Below are 18339 nucleotides of genomic sequence, written 5' to 3'. Positions count from 1 at the left end.
ATAAGGAAACAAAGGTCCTGAGAGATTGTGATTTGCCCAAAGTAGCATGGGCTCATGAGTGGTAGTCAGATTTTGTCATCTGGTTCCAAGACCAGAGTTCTTTCTACTGTACTTCACTAGTTGTTCATAGTTCAAAATTTAAATATGGTTAGTAATTGCAAAACTAGTACTTGCCAGTTGATTTGCCCTTCCTGGAATCTTGGATACCTACAAAGTAGGATTGGATTTCACCAAAAGTATGGGTGGGGAGGAGGGATGGGAAGCTGAAAACAATATTGGAGTATGCTTTATATTGAATTTTGTTATGATACATGAGTCCTGTCTTTATCTCTTCTTAACCCCCCTCCCACACTTGCAATGGCTTGCACTCCCCACTGCTTCTTAAATTACTTTTTATGTTTTTTATTTTCCTGTGTGCATATTGTTTCTCTCAAATAGAACATAAGCTCATTGAGAGCCTGTAGCATTTTGTTTTTATCTACACATCCCTAGCACCTGGTACATAATAGCAGGCATTGACTGTTATAGGTTAGAAATGTTCAGATTCCTTAAAGTAAAATTTTCAAATTGAAAGACTTTTTAAAATAATGGATAATTATTGACAACAAAATGTCACTAGCCTTGTTCTCTGTGCCATTCTTCCTGTACTTTTGATCAATTCCAAAAGTTATAGGTTAAGTTTTTTTTGTTGTTGTTGTTTTGTTTGTTTTTTAAAGCAATTGGGGTTAAGTAACTTGCTCAAGGTTATACAGCCAGTTATTTCTGGGTGTGGTGCTGAGTATCTGAGCTGTAGGTTAAGTTTTAAAAAATAATGCTTTTGGAGAAAAATTATCTTTGAAGGTATGTGTTTAACTTATTGGTTTATTGATGTTCTTACGGTGATCTCTATTCTCCAATCATCTCAGATGCTTTTCTCTAAGTTAATGAAATTATTACCTGACTTAATTGGATTTTATTTCTGTTCTGTTTCTTAGATGTGAAAAGGGAAAAGATATTCCAAATGCATTTTTAAAATCATTTGCTTTTTTTAAATTCAATTTTATTTTTAGTTCCAAATTCTCTGTCTTCCCAACCTCCTCCTCCAACCATCGAAAAGGCAAGAAACAGAAAACCCATTACAAATATGAAGCGGTACAAAACAAATTTCTCCATTAGCCATATTTGGGGTAGGGGGCAGGGTAAGACAAGAGAAAGAAAGAAAAAAATATGCTTCAGTCTGTACACCGAGTCCATCAGTTTTCTATCTGGAGATGGATAGCATTTTTCATTATGAGTCCATTAGAATTTCGGTGGGTCATTGTGTTGATCAGAGTTATTAAAACCAATTGATTATTTTTACAATACTGCTGTTACTGTGTAAATTGATTTCCTGGTTCTAGTCACTTCACTTTTTCACATGAGTCGTCTTCCTAGGCCTTTCTGAAATGTCCTCTTGATCATTTTTTACAGCACAGTAGTCTTCCATCATATTCATATGCCATAACTTATTCAGCCAATCTCCAGTTGATGAACATTCCCTCAGTTGCCAATCCTTTGCCACTACAAAAAGAGCTACTATAAATATTTTTGTACATGTGGCTCCTTTTTCTTGGATTCTTTTGGAGTATTGACCTAGTAGCAGTATTTCTGGGTATGTACAGTTTAATAGGTTTTGTGGCATAGTTCCAAATTGTTCTCCAGTATTGTTGGACTAATTCACAACTCCAATAACAGTTCATTAATGTACCTATCTACCAGATCTAATCCCTTAAATCTGTTTATCATTTTGTATTCATAAGGGATGGTATTTAGGTCATACCTATATGATCTAATGGTTTTCCATAATTTCTTCAATTTAATTCTGAATTTTGTAATAAGAAGCTCATGATCTGAGCCACAGTTACCTCCAAGTCTTGTTCTCACTGTCTATAGCTTCTCTACCTTTGACTACAAAGTATATAATCCATCTGATTTTGATATTAACCAACTGATAATGTTCATGTATAGAGTTGCCTTTTGGGTTGTTGAAAAAGAGTGTCTGTGGGGTGGCTAGGTGGTGCAGTGAATAGAGCACCGGCCCTGGAGTTAGGAGAACCTGAGTTCAGATCTGGCCTCAGACACTTAACACACACACACACACACACACACACACACACACACACACACAATAGCCATGTGACCTCGGGCAAGTCACTTAACCCCAATTGCCCTCCAAAAAGCAAAAAAAAAAAAAAAGAGTGTTTGTGGGGCAGCTAGGTGGCACAGTGAGTAGAGAACCGCCCTAGAATCAGGAGGACCTGAGTTCAAATCCAGCCTCAGACACTTAACACAAAAACTAGCTGTGTGACCTTGGGCAAGTCACTTAACCCCAATTGCCCTCCAAAAAGAAAAAGTGTTTGTTATGATCAGCTAGTTATATTGACAAAACTCTTATTAGTTTCTGCCTGGCTTCATTTTGTACTCCAAGGCCAAACTTGATAATATGTTTTGATTTTCTACTTTAGCATTCCAGTCCCCTAAGATGAATGTAACATCTTTTTTTTTTTTTAAAGCAATCGGGGTTAAGTAACTTGCTCAAGTTTACACGGCCAGTTATTTCTGGGTGTGGTGCTGAGTGTCTGAGCCCGGGATTCAATCTCCAGGTCATCCCAACACTGGAGCCGGTGCTCTTACTCGCTGAGCCACCTGGCTGCCCCTAAGCAATTGGGGTTAAGTAACTTGCTCAAGGTTACATGGCCGGGTGTTTCTGGGTGGGTGCTAAGTGTCTGAGCCCGGGATTCGATCTCCAGGTCTTCTCAACACTGGAGCCAGTGCTCTTACTCGCTGTGCTACCTGGCCTCCCTCGTAACATCTTTTTTGATATTATTTCTAGAAAATGTTATAGATCTTCAGAGAACCGATCAACTTTGGCCTCTTCAGCATCAGTGGTTGGAGTATAGCTGTGCCATATAGTTCTGATTAATTGTGCTTTGTGTGAGATTGCTGTATTGTGAAAATTATGGTAACATCTGAGGCCCAAACATTTATTTGGTGATATATTATTGGGTTTTCAGTCAAAACCAATTCTTTTTATTTTTGTTCTCCACAGGGAATTTTAAGATTGTGCTATGAATGGTGATACAGGCGCAACGGTGGTGACTTCACCACCTCCAACCACAGCCCCTCATAAGGAGCGATATTTTGATAGAGTAGATGAGAACAATCCGGAATACTTGAGAGAAAGGAATATGGCACCAGACCTTCGTCAGGATTTCAACATGATGGAGCAGAAGAAGAGGGTTTCCATGATTCTGCAAAGCCCAGTAAGGGAGCAGTATTTTTTTTTCTAACTAAATCTTGGCTTCTTATTAAAGATAGTTTAACATTTCTTATTACATTGTTTTCTCTAATGTATGGCCGCTAATATATGCTAGCTCCAAATTCTTCAACGGATTTGTTTTATCTCAAGGAGAGAGGTAAAGACAATAAATGAGGGCTATTCTGACTGTGATCAGCCTGGCAGGCTTATTTTATCAGGATTGCAGCTGGTTATCTACATTCATATAACTCTAGTGGGAGATCTGGCACACAGAGGATATGGACATAGAAATCAGAAATGTAACAGGTAAGTGAAAACTGTTGTTCATAGGCCCCTACTATTGTGTTTACCTTTGATAGTGACCCAGAGGACAAAGTTGATTCAAAGAAAAAGGCACTTATTGAAATGTCGTAGTAAAAAGGAAGTAGCAACAAAACACTCCCCCTAAATTGGAGTACACTCTCACAAACACTTATAGTGGAAAGAGTGGATACAAATAAAGGATCCGTGTGGAGGGGAACACATGTGACCAGGGCACATTCATGGGGAGAAGGGACACAAGACTAAGGTACAGGTGTAGAAAGGAGACTTATGTCTTCGACATTGCAGAAAGCTCCTTCCTATCTTTCCAGTCCTCTTAGACCTTCCCTTCCATGTAATGTCCTCTGATATCTGTAATACTGGCTGCTTTGCTATTCCTCACATACAACACTCCCATCTTCCAACTCTCAATGTTTTTGCTGGGTTTCCCCCATTCCTAGAACTCTGTCTTTATCTCCATCTCCTAGCTTTGCTGGCTTCAAGTCTCAGCTGAAGTTCCACCTTCTGCAAGAAGCCTTTCCCAGTCCTCCTTAATTCTCATACCTTCCGTCTGAGACTGCCCCAAATTTATCTTGTATACATCTTGTTTGTACGTAATTGTTTGCGTGTTGTCTCCCATATCAGACTGTCAGCTCCTTAAGAACAGGGACTGGTTTTTGTCTGACTTCATATATTCTGAGCACAGCTCTTGGCACATGTTAGGTGCTCAATAAGTGCTGGTTGCCTGATTGACGATTTTGTTTTCTAGTGGCATCTCACTGCTTCTTCTGGCATTAGTTTGGTATTCCCCTGAGCCAGACCTGCTCCCCACTAATCTTGTAGTTTTTAGTCAATGCTATTTTCAGAAGCATATTGCTACTGCTCTGGTAGGTACTCCACTGATTTCTTCAGGATGCTGTTCTGCTGAATGATCTGCTGGCATCATTAGTGAATGCTTTAGCTGTTATCCCATTTAGCTTCTGACTTGTCTAAAAGGTTCCCTTAGGGTACTTCAATAATACTCTTATAAAAGTCATCAAAACCCTCATCCTAGCCTAGGAGCAAAAGAAACTTCCTGTTTTATTTCTTCAGAATCTAGATTCTAAGGTCTCCCATCTCCTGAGCATGAGACTTACTCCTGGGTGTTAAAGACTTCAGAAATAAAGAAATAATAACTTTCTACAGTCATTGCATCTACTTCCTCTCTTTTCTTTCATTTCTCAACCATTTACAGTTTGTTTTCTGACCTCATCACTCAATTGAAACTTCTCTCAAAGTTATGAACATTTTCTTAATCACCAAATTCTGTGGCCTTTTTTTAAATACTCATCTTTCTTCTCTGTGACATTTAACACTATTGACAGTTCTCTTCTCCTGAATACTCTCTCTCTTCTTGGTTTTCATGATGTTTCTTTCTTTTGGTTGTTCTCCTGATGGTTTGACCATTCCTTCTCTGTTTCTTTTGCTAGATAGTCATATCATACCCCATAACTGTTCTGGACTGTCTTCTCTTTATTTTCTCCTTTGATGACCTCATTAACTTGCATTTCACATCCTGACTGACCCTGACTGCCCATTTTGACCAAGAACAAATTATTTGAGCTCTCTGAGCTTCAGTTTCCTTATCTACAAATCTGAGGTAATACTTATACAGAGTTGTGAAGAATGACTTTGTAAACCTTGAAGTGCTATAGTAAGATGTGCTATTGATTCTATTGATGACAATAACGACAGCATCTTTTAAAAAATAATACTAGCAACACAGTGGTGTATGCAGAAATGTATGTTGCCCATTGATTTTATATGTATTTGAGAATTATTAAATAGATTATTTGCTATTTTCAGAAGTCCTGTTATTTTTATTGGAAATGTAAGGGCATTGATTAATTTTACTGTTTTGGTTTTGCATATTAGGAAAACTACAAAATAATTTACCTAGCCAAAACTTATGTAGAATCTTTAAAATATTTGCTATTATTCATTTTCCTGAGTTTTGTCAAAATTAGGCACTGTAGGAACGAGAGATTCTAATTCTAGGGATCAGAAAAGCTGTATCTGTCTCAGAGATCATGGGGTACCTGATCTGTTCATGTTGGCTGGTTCTGTTATGGCTGTAGCTTTGTTTAATGTATGAGAATCTATATTGCCTATTAAGGTGGCCTAAATGAACAAATAATGCTATGTCCCTTTTATTTAATTCACAAAGTTACTCTCAGCCTTCCTCCCACTTACTGTCTAGCACAGCATACAGTCTATTTACTGTAGTATATTTCACCATGATTCATGACATGGATGGTTTTTAAGGAGTTCTTGGTTGACAATGCTACTATTGTCATGGAGTATCCACCGACACATTTATTACACTTATAAGGGTTTCACTCACTTGCAGTTTTTCCCTGACAGTTTCCTAGTGAATACTATTATTTAGTTTATAGCATCCTTCCAGCTCAGTAAATGAAACTGGAAATAAGTTTCAAATAGCATTAGCCTAAAATCATGTAGAGCACACTCCTAGTTCTATAGTACTTATAAACAAACATATTTCAGATATGATTATTTTGGACAGCATGACACTGAGTAGTATTCTGGTGTTTATCTTAAGCATTGTATTTTATTGGCGTTATGACATCAGTGCATGTCCCCCCTGCACTGGTTTAATTCATATCTTATCCTCTTTGATTCTTGTTTATGTTTTTTAATAAACCCTTCATGGAAGATGTGTCCCTGTACTAAAAGCCTTCTTCTGATCTGTTAATATTGCCTTAGATACCAATGCAGCACTCAAACTATCCATCTCTTTTCCTTCACTCTTGCTACATGACCTGCTCAACTCCTTTTGAAATCATTTATGCTCTTGATGAGATCTTTACTAAAGTCACAAATGCAATTCAGCCCATTCTCATCCTACTTTATAATTCTGAGCTTATATCATTATCTAGCTGAAATATTTTTCTGAGGTATATTAATGGGATGATTCAGTGGGTTGCCCATACAGTTGCATGTCATAATCTAGGATAGTATTCTCCAAACTCTTTCTCTAACACATCCTGAAAAGGGTATGTTAAAAAAAAAATTTGAGCCTACACTCCCAATTATATATACTTTTTTTTTTTTTTTTTGCTTTTTGGAGGGGGGGAAAGGTAGGGCAACTGGGGTTAAGTGACTTGGCAAAGGCACACAGCTAGTTTTTGTGTTGAGTGTCTGAGGCCAGATTTGAACTCAGGTCCTCCTGACACCAGGGTCGGTGCTCCATTCACTGTGCCACCCAACCATCCCCGATATTTGCTTATTTACATATCATAGTTCTGTTGTACTAATAACTATTATATTATAGAACATATAAAAGTAGAAATTTTAAAAGGATAAGATAAAGATGAAAATACATTTTATCCCTGAGTTAAGTGGAGACCCACTGGAGTTTATTGAATATGGAAGTGATATAGTCATATTTGGGCTTTAGGAATATTACTTTGGTAGCTCTCTGGAGGATTGTTTGGAGAGAAGAGATACTAGAGGCAGGGATGCTGATTGAGAAGCTATTAAAATAGTATAAATGAGAGATAATGAGAGCCTGTACTAGTGTAGTAACTATGTTAGGAGAGAAAAGGGGACAGATTAAATATGTGGAGGTAGAGTGAACAAGATTGGGCAACTGATTAGATATGTTTGGGGTAGAGGTAGTGAGGAGTGGAGGATCATACTAAAGTCTTGAACAACAGAAAGATGGTCAGAGTTGTACACTGTTGAGGGATTAGACTGGGGATGACTGTTTTGGAGAAAACTCTGGCTGATAAACCTGTATGTATCATGTTAAGGGTGAGCTGCAACCCCTCTTCCAACCCCTTCATTGGTTGATCATATTCCCCTTATGGTTAAAGAGTCTCCACTTTGGAGACCACTGAACTAGACCTGATTAATTTTTTGCTAGAGCAATTAATCAGACAGGAAGAAATTACTTCTCTATAGGGAGAACAAAGGAATGATTGAAGTAAGTTTGAGTGGATGAGACAAAGATCTCTTTAATAATACAGATAGAAAAATAAGCATCATTAAACTAAAATAATCATTTTCCTTCAACTTTTAACTATTGAAATATTCTTTGGCTTCTTTTTAGGCTTTTTGTGAAGAATTGGAATCGATGATCCAGGAACAGTTTAAGAAAGGGAAGAATCCCACAGGCCTATTGGCATTACAACAGATTGCAGATTTTATGACCACAAATGTACCTAATGTTTATCCAGCAGCACCTCAGGGAGGGATGGCTGCATTGAACATGAGTGAGTAGATGGCCATTTTTTTGCATAAATTTTACGTAATTTCTTGTGTATAGTTTCCAAAAGCTTTCTCTGACAGAATGCAAATTCCTTTAAAACAAGAACTATTTCATTTTTGTCTTTGTTTCCCCAATATGCTGCATGATACCTGGCATATAGTAGTCACTTAATACATGCTCTTACATTGCTGATATTTGATTATAACTGGAAGTGATCTGTTTCCTCAAAAGTCTCTGAACTTTATCTTTGCCTGTTCTGAATGAGTATAAGAATTTTTAAGCGTGGGTTTTATTTGGAGCAGCAAAAAAACAGAAACAATGGATGTATCCATAATTGGAAAATGGATGAACAAATTGTGATATATGGAGATATATATATACATATATAATATATATTGCACCATCAGAAGCTATAAATATGAAAAGCTGCAAAGTGAAGAAATCAGAATTAGAACTAAATACACTGACTACAATTATATAAAAAATAACAGCAACAAAAATTTAAAAACATAAAAGAGTTCATAAGGGGACAACAAAGCCTTTAGAATGTTATTTTAGGGGCGGCCAGGTGGCGCAGTGAATAGAGCACCAGCCCTGGAGTCAGGAGGACCTGAGTTCAAATGCGGCCTCAGACACTTAACACAAAACTAGCTGTGTGACCTTGGGCAAGTCACTTAACTCCAATTGCCCTACATTCCCTCCTCTAAAAAGCAAAAAATAAAATAAAAATAGAATGTTATTTTATTAAGTTAATATACCCATTAAAAAAAAAACAAAAAACAAATAATGGAGGTCATATTTTTCTATTCTTTAAAAAACGTTTTTTGTTGCTAGACAAGCAGAATGGCTTAGTGAATAGAGAATAACCTGGGTTCAAGTCCCTCATTTGACACATACTGGCTCTGTTCACCCTGGGCAAATCACAGTGCCCAATACAGTTCTCTAATATATTATGGTGTATACCAGTGTTGATAAAGGAGTTTCTTTACCTCAAACCTCTCCATACCAGGGAAGTCACAGATTTAGTCCTATTCCTTTTGTTACTAGATTTGTAATACCAAAGTACTTATTCCTACCTCTATGCAGATGACAACTCAGCTATTATTTATGGTCTTTAAGAATTGCTTGAAGAACCAAGAAATTAAGTGACTTACCATTATTATACAGCTAGTGTCAGAGGTATTATTTGGACTCAGGTTTTCCTGTCTCCAAGTATGCTAACATTACACCATTTTTTCTTTTAAGTTGTGGGGTGAAGGGGAGAGAAGAAGTGAAGTAGCTTGCTTCCAGTTTAGTAACTGATCATTATATCAGCATTAGAACAATAGTTGTAATTCAGTTTAATAAGAACCAATATGGTAATATGAAAAGAACACTGGATTTGGACTGGAGACCTGTGCTCAAATCTCTACACTGCCATTTATTTATTTACATTTATTTATATATTTATATGGACAGGTCTGCTTAACTTGAGCATTTTCTTTGATTTTTTTCCACTCAACCTTTGTGTCCAGTCATTGCTTAACTTTTGTCATGTCTGCCTCCATAATATCTCTTATACCCTCCTATATCCATCATTCTATTTCAGGCACTTATCATCTCTTGCCTGGTCTATTGCAGTAGGTATTAGCCTTCTAATGAACTCCTATCTTCTATTCTCTCCTCTCTTCACCCATTCTCTGAACCAAAGGTGTCAAACTTGGTATAACCACAAAACAGTACTTCACAATCTTCAGTGACTTTCTATTTTTTTTTAAGCAGTTGGGTTTAAGTAACTTGCTCAAGGTTACACAGCCAGTTATTTTGTGTGGGTGCTAAGTATCTGAGGCTGGAACCGATTCCGGGTTTCCTGACTGTGGGGCCAGTGCTCTTACTCACTGCGCCACCTGGCCGCCCCGACTTCCTATTTTTTTATTTGGTGTGAAATTCAAAGGCTTCAGTTTGTTATTTAAAACCTTTCATGTTCTGTCTTCATCCCACTTTTCCAATTTTATTTCACATTACTTTTTTTCCATACAGTGTGCTTCCTAATCATACTGACCCATTTGTTTTCTGAATTTGGCATTCAGTCTTATACCTCCAGTGGTGCAGCAGATACAATACTGAGTCTGGAGTTGGGAAGCGTGAGTTCAATTCTAGACTTGGACATTTATTAGCCATGTGATGCTGGGAAAATTACTTAATCCTGTTTGCCTTAGTTTCCTCATCTGCAAAATGAGCTGGAGATAGAAATGTCAAACCACTCCAGTATCTTTGCCAAGAAAACCCCAAGTGGAGTCATGAAGATTTGGACACTACTGAGAAAAGACTGAATGACAAACAGCAACTTATATCTTCATGACTTTGCCCAGGCTATCTAATATAACTGGAATGCATTTTCTTCTTACCTCTACCTCTTAAAATACTAGCTTCCTTCAGAATTCATCTCAGATGTGTCCTTTGTAAAATGAGAGAATTAACTAGATGACTTCTGAGTTATCTTCCAGCTCTAAATCTGTGATTCTGTAACTCAACATGAAGTATGCCCTAATCCCCCACATAACAGTTTACATACTGTATTATTCTCCCTCTACTCCTCCATAGAAAGTAAGCTCTTGAAGGGATGATTTTTTTTAAATTTTGTCTTTGTAATCTCAGCCCCCAGCATAGTGCCTTGTACATCCTAGGCACTTAATAAATGCATGTGGGATGTTATTGAATTTTATTAACCCTTTTAAGCCCCAACTTTTCATTTATAAAATTAAGATGGTAATTATGATATTGCATATATTGCAAGGTGGTTGTGATCAGTCGATATACTATATTTATACTCCTTTGTAAAATGAAAAGTGTCATTATTTGAATTTGAGCATAAATATTAAATCCTTTGCTTTTGTTTCTTGTCATTTCAGGTCTTGGCATGGTGACACCAGTGAATGATCTTCGGGGATCTGATTCAATTGCATATGATAAAGGAGAGAAATTATTACGATGTAAATTGGCAGCTTTTTATAGATTAGCAGATCTTTTTGGGTGGTCTCAGCTTATTTACAACCACATAACAGTAAGTATTAAATGACATAGTTACTAAATGATTGTCATACAGAATATGGTATTTCTTCTATCTTTGGCCCTACCTTACTATCCATTTTGAAGAAATGAAGTCTGTTTTACAGTAAGTAGTAAAGGATCCACCTTTCTGGTTGTGTTGTTGTTGTTGTTGAGTCATGCCTGACTTTTTGTGACCCCATTTGGAGTTTTCTCAGCAAAGGTATTGGAACGGTTTGCCATTTCCTTCTTCATTTCATTTTGCAGATAAGGAAACTGAGGGAAGCCAGGTTAAGTGACTTCCCCAGGTACACAAAGCTAGTATGTGTCTGAGGCCAGATTTGAACTTAGGAAGAGGAGTCTTGCTGACTCCAGGCCAAGCACTTTATCCACTGCACAACCTAGCTGCCCTTCTTGTTCTGTAGAATAGAACAAATCGAACTTTAGTCAATTTGATTTGAATTGGGTCTTAAAAGACACTGCTCCAAAGTAATCATAATGAAATACAACTTTTCAAAATTTGAAGTACCCTACATATTGAGATGAGTGTGACTTGTTCTAGAAATAATTGCTTAAATTATTTTCATTTAAAAGCCTATTCTTTTCTTAAGAATGTAAAGATTTTTATTCATCAAGTCTGCTTATTCCTTGGTTCAACTGAAATCCATCAGTCACTATAATTTTTGAAAAAGATACCCATCTCCCTAGTTCTGTACCTTGTAGATATGACAGTAGGACTGTTTTAGGACTTTCACCACTTCTGTCAGCTCCCTTCATTGTGACAACATAAATACGATTATTTATATATGACAATATGATTATTGTCATCTGTATTGTTCTTGAAAAAGTGCTTGTCATAGTGTAAGTTAATGCTAACTGATCCTCCAATATAGGAGTGTTATAAAAATGTTGCAGCTATAACAAGAAATATAATCTATTATTTTGATGGCAGGAGTGTACTTTTTGTGTACTTTTCAAATATTATATGCCAATAGCCTTCTTTATTCTATATAACATTTTAAAAAGTTCAAGTTCTTTGTTAGTAAACATTTTGTGACTTTAAAATTTTCCCTTTCATTGGTTTGACTTAGAACTAGGCAAAAACCAAAGCATAACTGAATTCTTAACCTTATTATATGTAACCTTTAGATTGAACATTAGAGACCTGTGATTCCCCAATGTGAAAATTCCTTCTGCCAGTTTACATGGCTATGCTTCTGTAACTTAAAGTCCTAGAGAGTTGCCTGAGGGTTCTAAGAAGCTTTGTGACTTGTCTGCAGTCACCTAACTAGTAGGTGTCAGAGATAAATTTGAAACCAGGTCTTCCTGATTCCAAGGTCACCACTTTATCCCGTATACCTCTCATCAGTACTTAATATAAAGTAAAAATGAACCAGCAGAGAAAAGAATCTATAGACAGCCATTAGGTTTTAAAAAAATAACTTTTTTGTCTTTGGAAAAAAAGGAGTAGGAGACAAAGGAAAAATAAACTACAGAATCTCTTTAAGAAAAGACTATGTTACTCCTGGCCATGTGACCTTGAGCAAGTTACTTAACCCCAATTGCTTAGGGGTGGCCAGGTGGCTCAGCGAGTAAGAGCACCAGCTCCAGTGTCGGGATGACCTGGGGATCAAATCTGGGCTCAGATACTTAGCACCACACCCAGAAATAAATGGCTATGTAACCTTGAGCAAGCTACTTAACCCCGATTGCTTTAAAAAAAAAAAAAGACTATGTTTTTAAAGTTTTTTACAAGTGTTTATCTCTTAATTCTGCTTCTGATTCAACAAACATTTATTAAGTTTTTGTTGTGTGTTTGACTCTGGAGAGATGCAAAATTCAGATAAGGTAGAAACCTTGCCCTCTTAGAACTTATATTTTTTTGGGATAAGCTATATCCACAGATAACTAATATACAGAATGACCCAAAAGTCTTAATGCAATTTTAAGTTTTAATAGATAGTAAATATATTAGAGAAGCAGAAAACAAAGTTAGGTGTGAGGTCATCAGGGGTCAGTCATTACTGATGGAGAATCAGAGAAGTGTGAAAGGACAGATCACCGCTAAGTGACTGATGGAAATTCCTTTTAGTTGGGGACTGCCCATTATGTTTAGCCCTAGCCCATTTAAACCTGAGCTTGCCTCTGTGCCAAAAGCACTGGTGCTAGCTTGTGTCTGTATAGGGTTGCTGTGCAATATGACTTCGGGCACTTGGTGTTGCCTCTGCCAGGGACTGCCCTATCTGGTCCTTCCCTGTATGCTCCCCCATCTTTTTTTTAATCATTCTGATGACCTTAGTGAATTATGTACTGAACCTTTTATGAACTGAGCCAATGGAACTACTCCCAGTGGAAACACTGTTGAAAAAAAATAAGAGATAGCATAGCCTAGTGGAAATAGTACCAACTGTGGAGTCAGGAAGTCAGTCCTGACTCTGACACTTAATGTCTGACCTTAGAGAAAACATTTCGCCTTTCTGGGTTTCTTCATCTCTAAAATGTGTAAAGCAGAGGTATTAAAACTCCCAACCCAAGCTCTCAACCTAATTCCTAAAACCAGATTAAGCTGTAATTGGGAAATGTTTATAACAAAAATAATTAACATTATCTACGGGTTTTCTAAATAAGTATGTAATCCTCTTTGTATTTGAGTTTGACATTACTGATAGAAAGTAACACTTATACTACTAACCTCACAGTCTTTGGTCACTAGTTCATTTTAAAGTCATCATTATTAATGTTATTAAATTCAATCATAGATTGGGAAGAGGCTTTAAAGGTCTAGTTCAGTCTCCACCTAAAGTACTTAACTTCCTATAAAACATTTCCAATAAATGATTTCCTTGCCCCAATTCGAACAGATAGGAAATTTGCTATCATTCCAGGCAACTTATCTGTCACTCAGTAAATATTTATTGAGTCCCTACTGTGTCATGCACTATGCTAAGCACTGGGAATACAAAAGGAGGCAAAAGGCAATCCTTACTGCCTGCCATCTTGGGGAAGGGAGTAGAGGAAGGAGGGAGGGAGAAAAATTTGGAATTCAAAATCTTATTAAAAATACATGTTGAAAACTCTACATGTAATTGGAAAAAATAAAATTCTATTTAACAACAACAAAAAAAAAATCCTGCCCTCCCAGAACTCACCATCTAGTGAGACAACATGCATACAGTTATGTATAAATAAGCTTCATCGCTTTTCTTTAGAAAATTGAAGAACTATTTGATTTAGAAGCAATATAGTAAGTTCTATCCCCTATCATCCATAGCATCTAGAGGAAAAGATTAAATTACCCCAAGACTAGTGACTGAGTCAAGTACCCAGATATAGACTTACTGGTATTTATTTTGTTCTACTAGTGGGAAAATAAACTAATTTTAAATTCTATGCTGACTCCTTTGTACCTTGTTTCTGACTCCTAATTTCCCTTCATTTCTAAGGAGCTTAAGGATCATTTAGTACAGTCCCATCATGTGAAAGTACAAAGCACTATCTCTTTAATCAGAGACTGATTAAACCTATCACAATTAACCTCTTTGTTAACTGACAGTGGAATATCAAGTCATGTAGCCAGCTCTTCTAAATTGTTGCCAGTGAATCCAAAAATCTATCAGTACCATTGTAGCTTCCATTTTTTTCTTAAGCAATTGGGGTTAAGTAACTTGCTCAAGGTTACACGGCTAGTTATTTCTGGGTGTGGTGCTAAGTATCAGAGCCTGGATTCGATCCCAGGTCATCCCAACTCTGGGGCCGGTGCTCTTCTTGCTGTGCTACCTGGCCACCCCTCCATTAGTTTTTAAAATCAGTTCTACTTATGGTCCTTTTCTTAGGTTTTCTTATCTATTCTATTAATTTTGGAAATGGATTTGGACAAAAATATACTTTTACATTTAACTACTGTTTTAATGAAAGCATTAGCTAGAAGCAGTAGGAAGTAGACACAGAAGATTCTTTGAATCAATTAAATTTGATTTTTATTTCATTGAGGTTAGGAACCAGATGGAGATGGGTTGGTGCTACTTGTCATATAGCAAGAACAGGGGGATTACCTGACTGACATCCCATGTGCTCAGTTGGTATCTTTGAATGGTTAAAGAGAACATAAGAAGTACCCTCAGCATTCCCCATGTTGGATGGGTTGTTCTGTGTTGAAGTTAAGGGGGGAAATATTGCAGAGTTACATCGGATGAGCAGCCATGTATAGATTGTGATATGCATTATTGAATTGAGAGTACTTACATCTTTGAGATCACAGATCCATTGAAATGTGGGAGTTTAGGACTATTTTGTCTAAGAAAGTGACTCTTCTGAGTTAAACTTGATTCTAAGTCCCTTTAATCTCTACTGCTGACTTTTATTAGATAAATTTCCTTTCCTTCAGATATAATTTCTTATACCTTGCTAGACTGAAGGGATATGAAGTTGAAAAACAGCACAAATCTCTGTCCTTAAGAAGATTACAATTTAATGAGATCATGAGGAGTAGGACACAGTAGGACACTTGACAAAGGTACAATGTGACAGTGGTCAAGAAGAGACCCAGATGCAGAGAATTTGAAGAGTGAAAGTTTACTTCACTGAGGAAAGTAGTCATTTCATTTTTTTAAGAATAATTGTCTGACTTCACCCTCATTGTAGAACCAAAAAGTATTCAAAGAATACCAATTTAGAATATCTTTTAATTGAGAGAATAGATTAGGACTATTTATTTTTTTATGTTTTAAATTTAAAAGAACAAAGATGGGCTAAAAAGAGAAAGTGTTGTAAGGGTAATGGTGAATTTTGTATTTTAAAAAATACCAAGAAAGCATCTCATTTATTTATTTATTATTTTTATTTTGGAAACAGCTAGATGAAAACAGAATACTGAGTTATAATGTGCATAGTTTCATAAAGAGCAAGTCATGATAGCTAATGATGGAAAGAACTGGGTTTGTTTCATTTGGAGAAGAATAGACCAGAAGGGGATATTTGACAGTCTCAGTTATTTGATTATTTGTCATTCAATTCAGTGTCACAAGTATTTGAATCCTCCTTTTGCAAGTTACCATCATGTAGAAGGCTCATTAAACCCATCTTAGTATTTTTCTGTTAGGACCAACTTATTCTGTGCTGTTCCATAATGATAGGCATTATAAGGAGGCAGATTTCAGCACACACCAAGAGCAAACTTTCTAACAAGTAGAGCTAATAATGGGAGGGATTTTTTTTTTCTCTTTTTAGGAAGTAGTGAACTCTTTGTCACTAATGTTCATTTGGAAAAGATAGATATTCTAGGAAAAATATCTCAAGTCCATTGTAGAGTTAATTCAGAAACTATTCAGTTCAACCACCATTTATTAAGTGCCTGCTATCTATTTTGTGTTAGCCATTGGGAAATACAAAGACAAAAACAAATGAGGTCCTGCTCTTAGGGGACTTATTTTCTGCTTTAAGGATACCTCATGTGCACAGATAAGAATAATACAAAATAATTTAAAGAGGAAAAGAGCACTAACCACTGAGCAGATCAAGAAAACTTCCTTTAGGTCAAGGGTTCTTGACTTTATTTTTGTCATGGACTACTTTGGTAGTGTAGTGAATCTATGGACCCCTTCTTAGAATGATGTTTATAAATCCATAAAATAGGATTCCAAAGGAACCCAAAGGTTAGTGAAAATAAAGAAGGTTGTGGTTTTTTTTTCCCATTCAAGTTCATGGAAGTCCTGAAATCTAGGGATCTGTGCATATCTGGTCAATAAAGACTTCTTACAGGTGGTGGTTCCTGAGCTGTGACTTGAGAGATGCTAGGTATTCCAAGAGATATGGGGAACCACTTCTGCAAAGTCAGATACAAAGATGTTCAATTGCTCCTGACATCCCAAGTAGGCCAGTTTGGCTAAAATTTGGGAGCATCAAGAGGCACAATATGAGATGAATCTGGAAAACTAAGTGGACACTAGATAATAGAGGGTTTAAAATGCCAACTTGAGAAAGGAGTTTCTTTCTTATCCTAGGGGTAATTAGGAACACTCTGAAGAATATTGAACAGGGGATTGCCATGGTGACCTGTGTCTTAGTTGTATAAATTTGTTAACTGTTTAGAGAATACATTAGAGAGGGGAGAAATAGGAAACAGGGAGAACAATTGGGAAGCTATTGTAACAATCTAGAGAGAAATGATGAAGTCCTAAAATAGGGCATTTGAGTGGATAAAGGAGAACAAATGTGAGGGATTTTGTGAAACTAGAATTGACAAGATTGGCAACTATATATGTGAACTGGTATTTTAATTTGAGATGAATGTGTTGACTGTACAGCAAAATGGAGGATTCCCTAATGTAATATCTAATTTTATTAACAATTAAAAACAGTTTTGTAATTGTTGATCTTTTATAGGTTTTGGGTTTCTAAAATTCTGCATAACCTATCAATAGTAAAGACTTGGTATTAATTATTTCCAAATAATTAGAGCTGTCTAAAAGTGACTGGCTGATTTGGGAGGCTATAAGTTCCCCATCACTGGTGATCTTTAAGTGGAAGCAGTGGGTATTTTTTAGAGGTAAGGGTTGGACTAGATATTTTCCAACTCAGAGATTCTTTGAATTCTGACACCTCAGGGCAATTTGATGTCTTTGCTCTTGATGCTGCTTTTGGTAGCCACCAGAGGGTGCAGGAGGGTAAAAAAAAAAAAAATGGAATCTCATCTTGTAGAGTGACCAAATACAGTTGTCTTCTACATTGAGACTTTCCTCATTGTGGTTTCCATATACTGTGGACCGGCATAAGAAATTAAAGGGGAATTTGGGGGGAGTTTTGCAGAAGCCACAGACAACATGTGAAAGCCAGCAGATAACACAAACACACAAAAAAATTAAAAACTCAGAAATGCATAATATATACATATATATACACACATCTACTCAGAAATGCATAATGTACATACATACATGCGTACATACATGCACATTATTGTATAATATCAACAGACTTCTCTGGTATGAAGGGAGGGCCAAAAAATTTTATGTGGATTTTCCAGATCATGGAGGCAGTGCCCCTGGCCCCTATGATATGGAAGAAATATCTAATTTATTGGCAAGAATTAGTAAACTGTAAATAGGCAGTTAAAATTGGATCCTCTTTTTAAAACATCATTTACAGAATTGTAGAACCTCAGAGATAGGACCTCAGTGGCCATATAGCCTAACCTGTATCTGCATATGATCCATTACTTCACCCAATTTGTAACTCTCATCTGGGCATTGGGCCAGTTCAGCCTGTACAAGGTCCTGAGGTCACTCATGTTCAGATATGCTGCTTTTAAGCTACACAAAAGTCTCAGCATGGCATTTCTTGCAGACATAGTATGGTTTACTTGATCAGCTACTGTATCAATCTTAACAAGAGGAATGAAACAAAGAAGTATAAAAACACTTAATTCCACCACCTAGAACCTGCCTTCTCTTATCTTCCCTTCAGC

The 18339-nt window shown here is 36.6% G+C and overlaps 1 protein-coding gene across 8 annotated transcripts in view; it reads left to right on the top strand.

The window, feature by feature from the left end:
• ADD1 (adducin 1) overlaps window positions 1–18339 on the top strand; it is a 107378-nt gene that overhangs the window by 48066 nt on the left and 40973 nt on the right. For all 8 annotated transcript variants that reach the window (XM_069070750.1, XM_069070752.1, XM_069070757.1 and 5 more), the window contains exons 2-4: window positions 3068–3281; window positions 7692–7854; window positions 10742–10893. In XM_069070750.1, coding sequence (XP_068926851.1) covers window positions 3087–3281; window positions 7692–7854; window positions 10742–10893 — 510 coding nt within the window. In that variant the 5' untranslated portion in view covers window positions 3068–3086. The remainder of the gene's footprint in view (window positions 1–3067; window positions 3282–7691; window positions 7855–10741; window positions 10894–18339) is intronic.

Source organism: Petaurus breviceps, unplaced genomic scaffold (assembly GCF_028583685.1).
Source record: "Petaurus breviceps papuanus isolate PSGF00001 unplaced genomic scaffold, PetGlider_PUasm1.0 140, whole genome shotgun sequence".
In the NCBI taxonomy this organism is placed as follows: Eukaryota; Metazoa; Chordata; class Mammalia; order Diprotodontia; family Petauridae; genus Petaurus; species Petaurus breviceps.
This window is presented reverse-complemented; position numbering and strand designations above follow the sequence as displayed.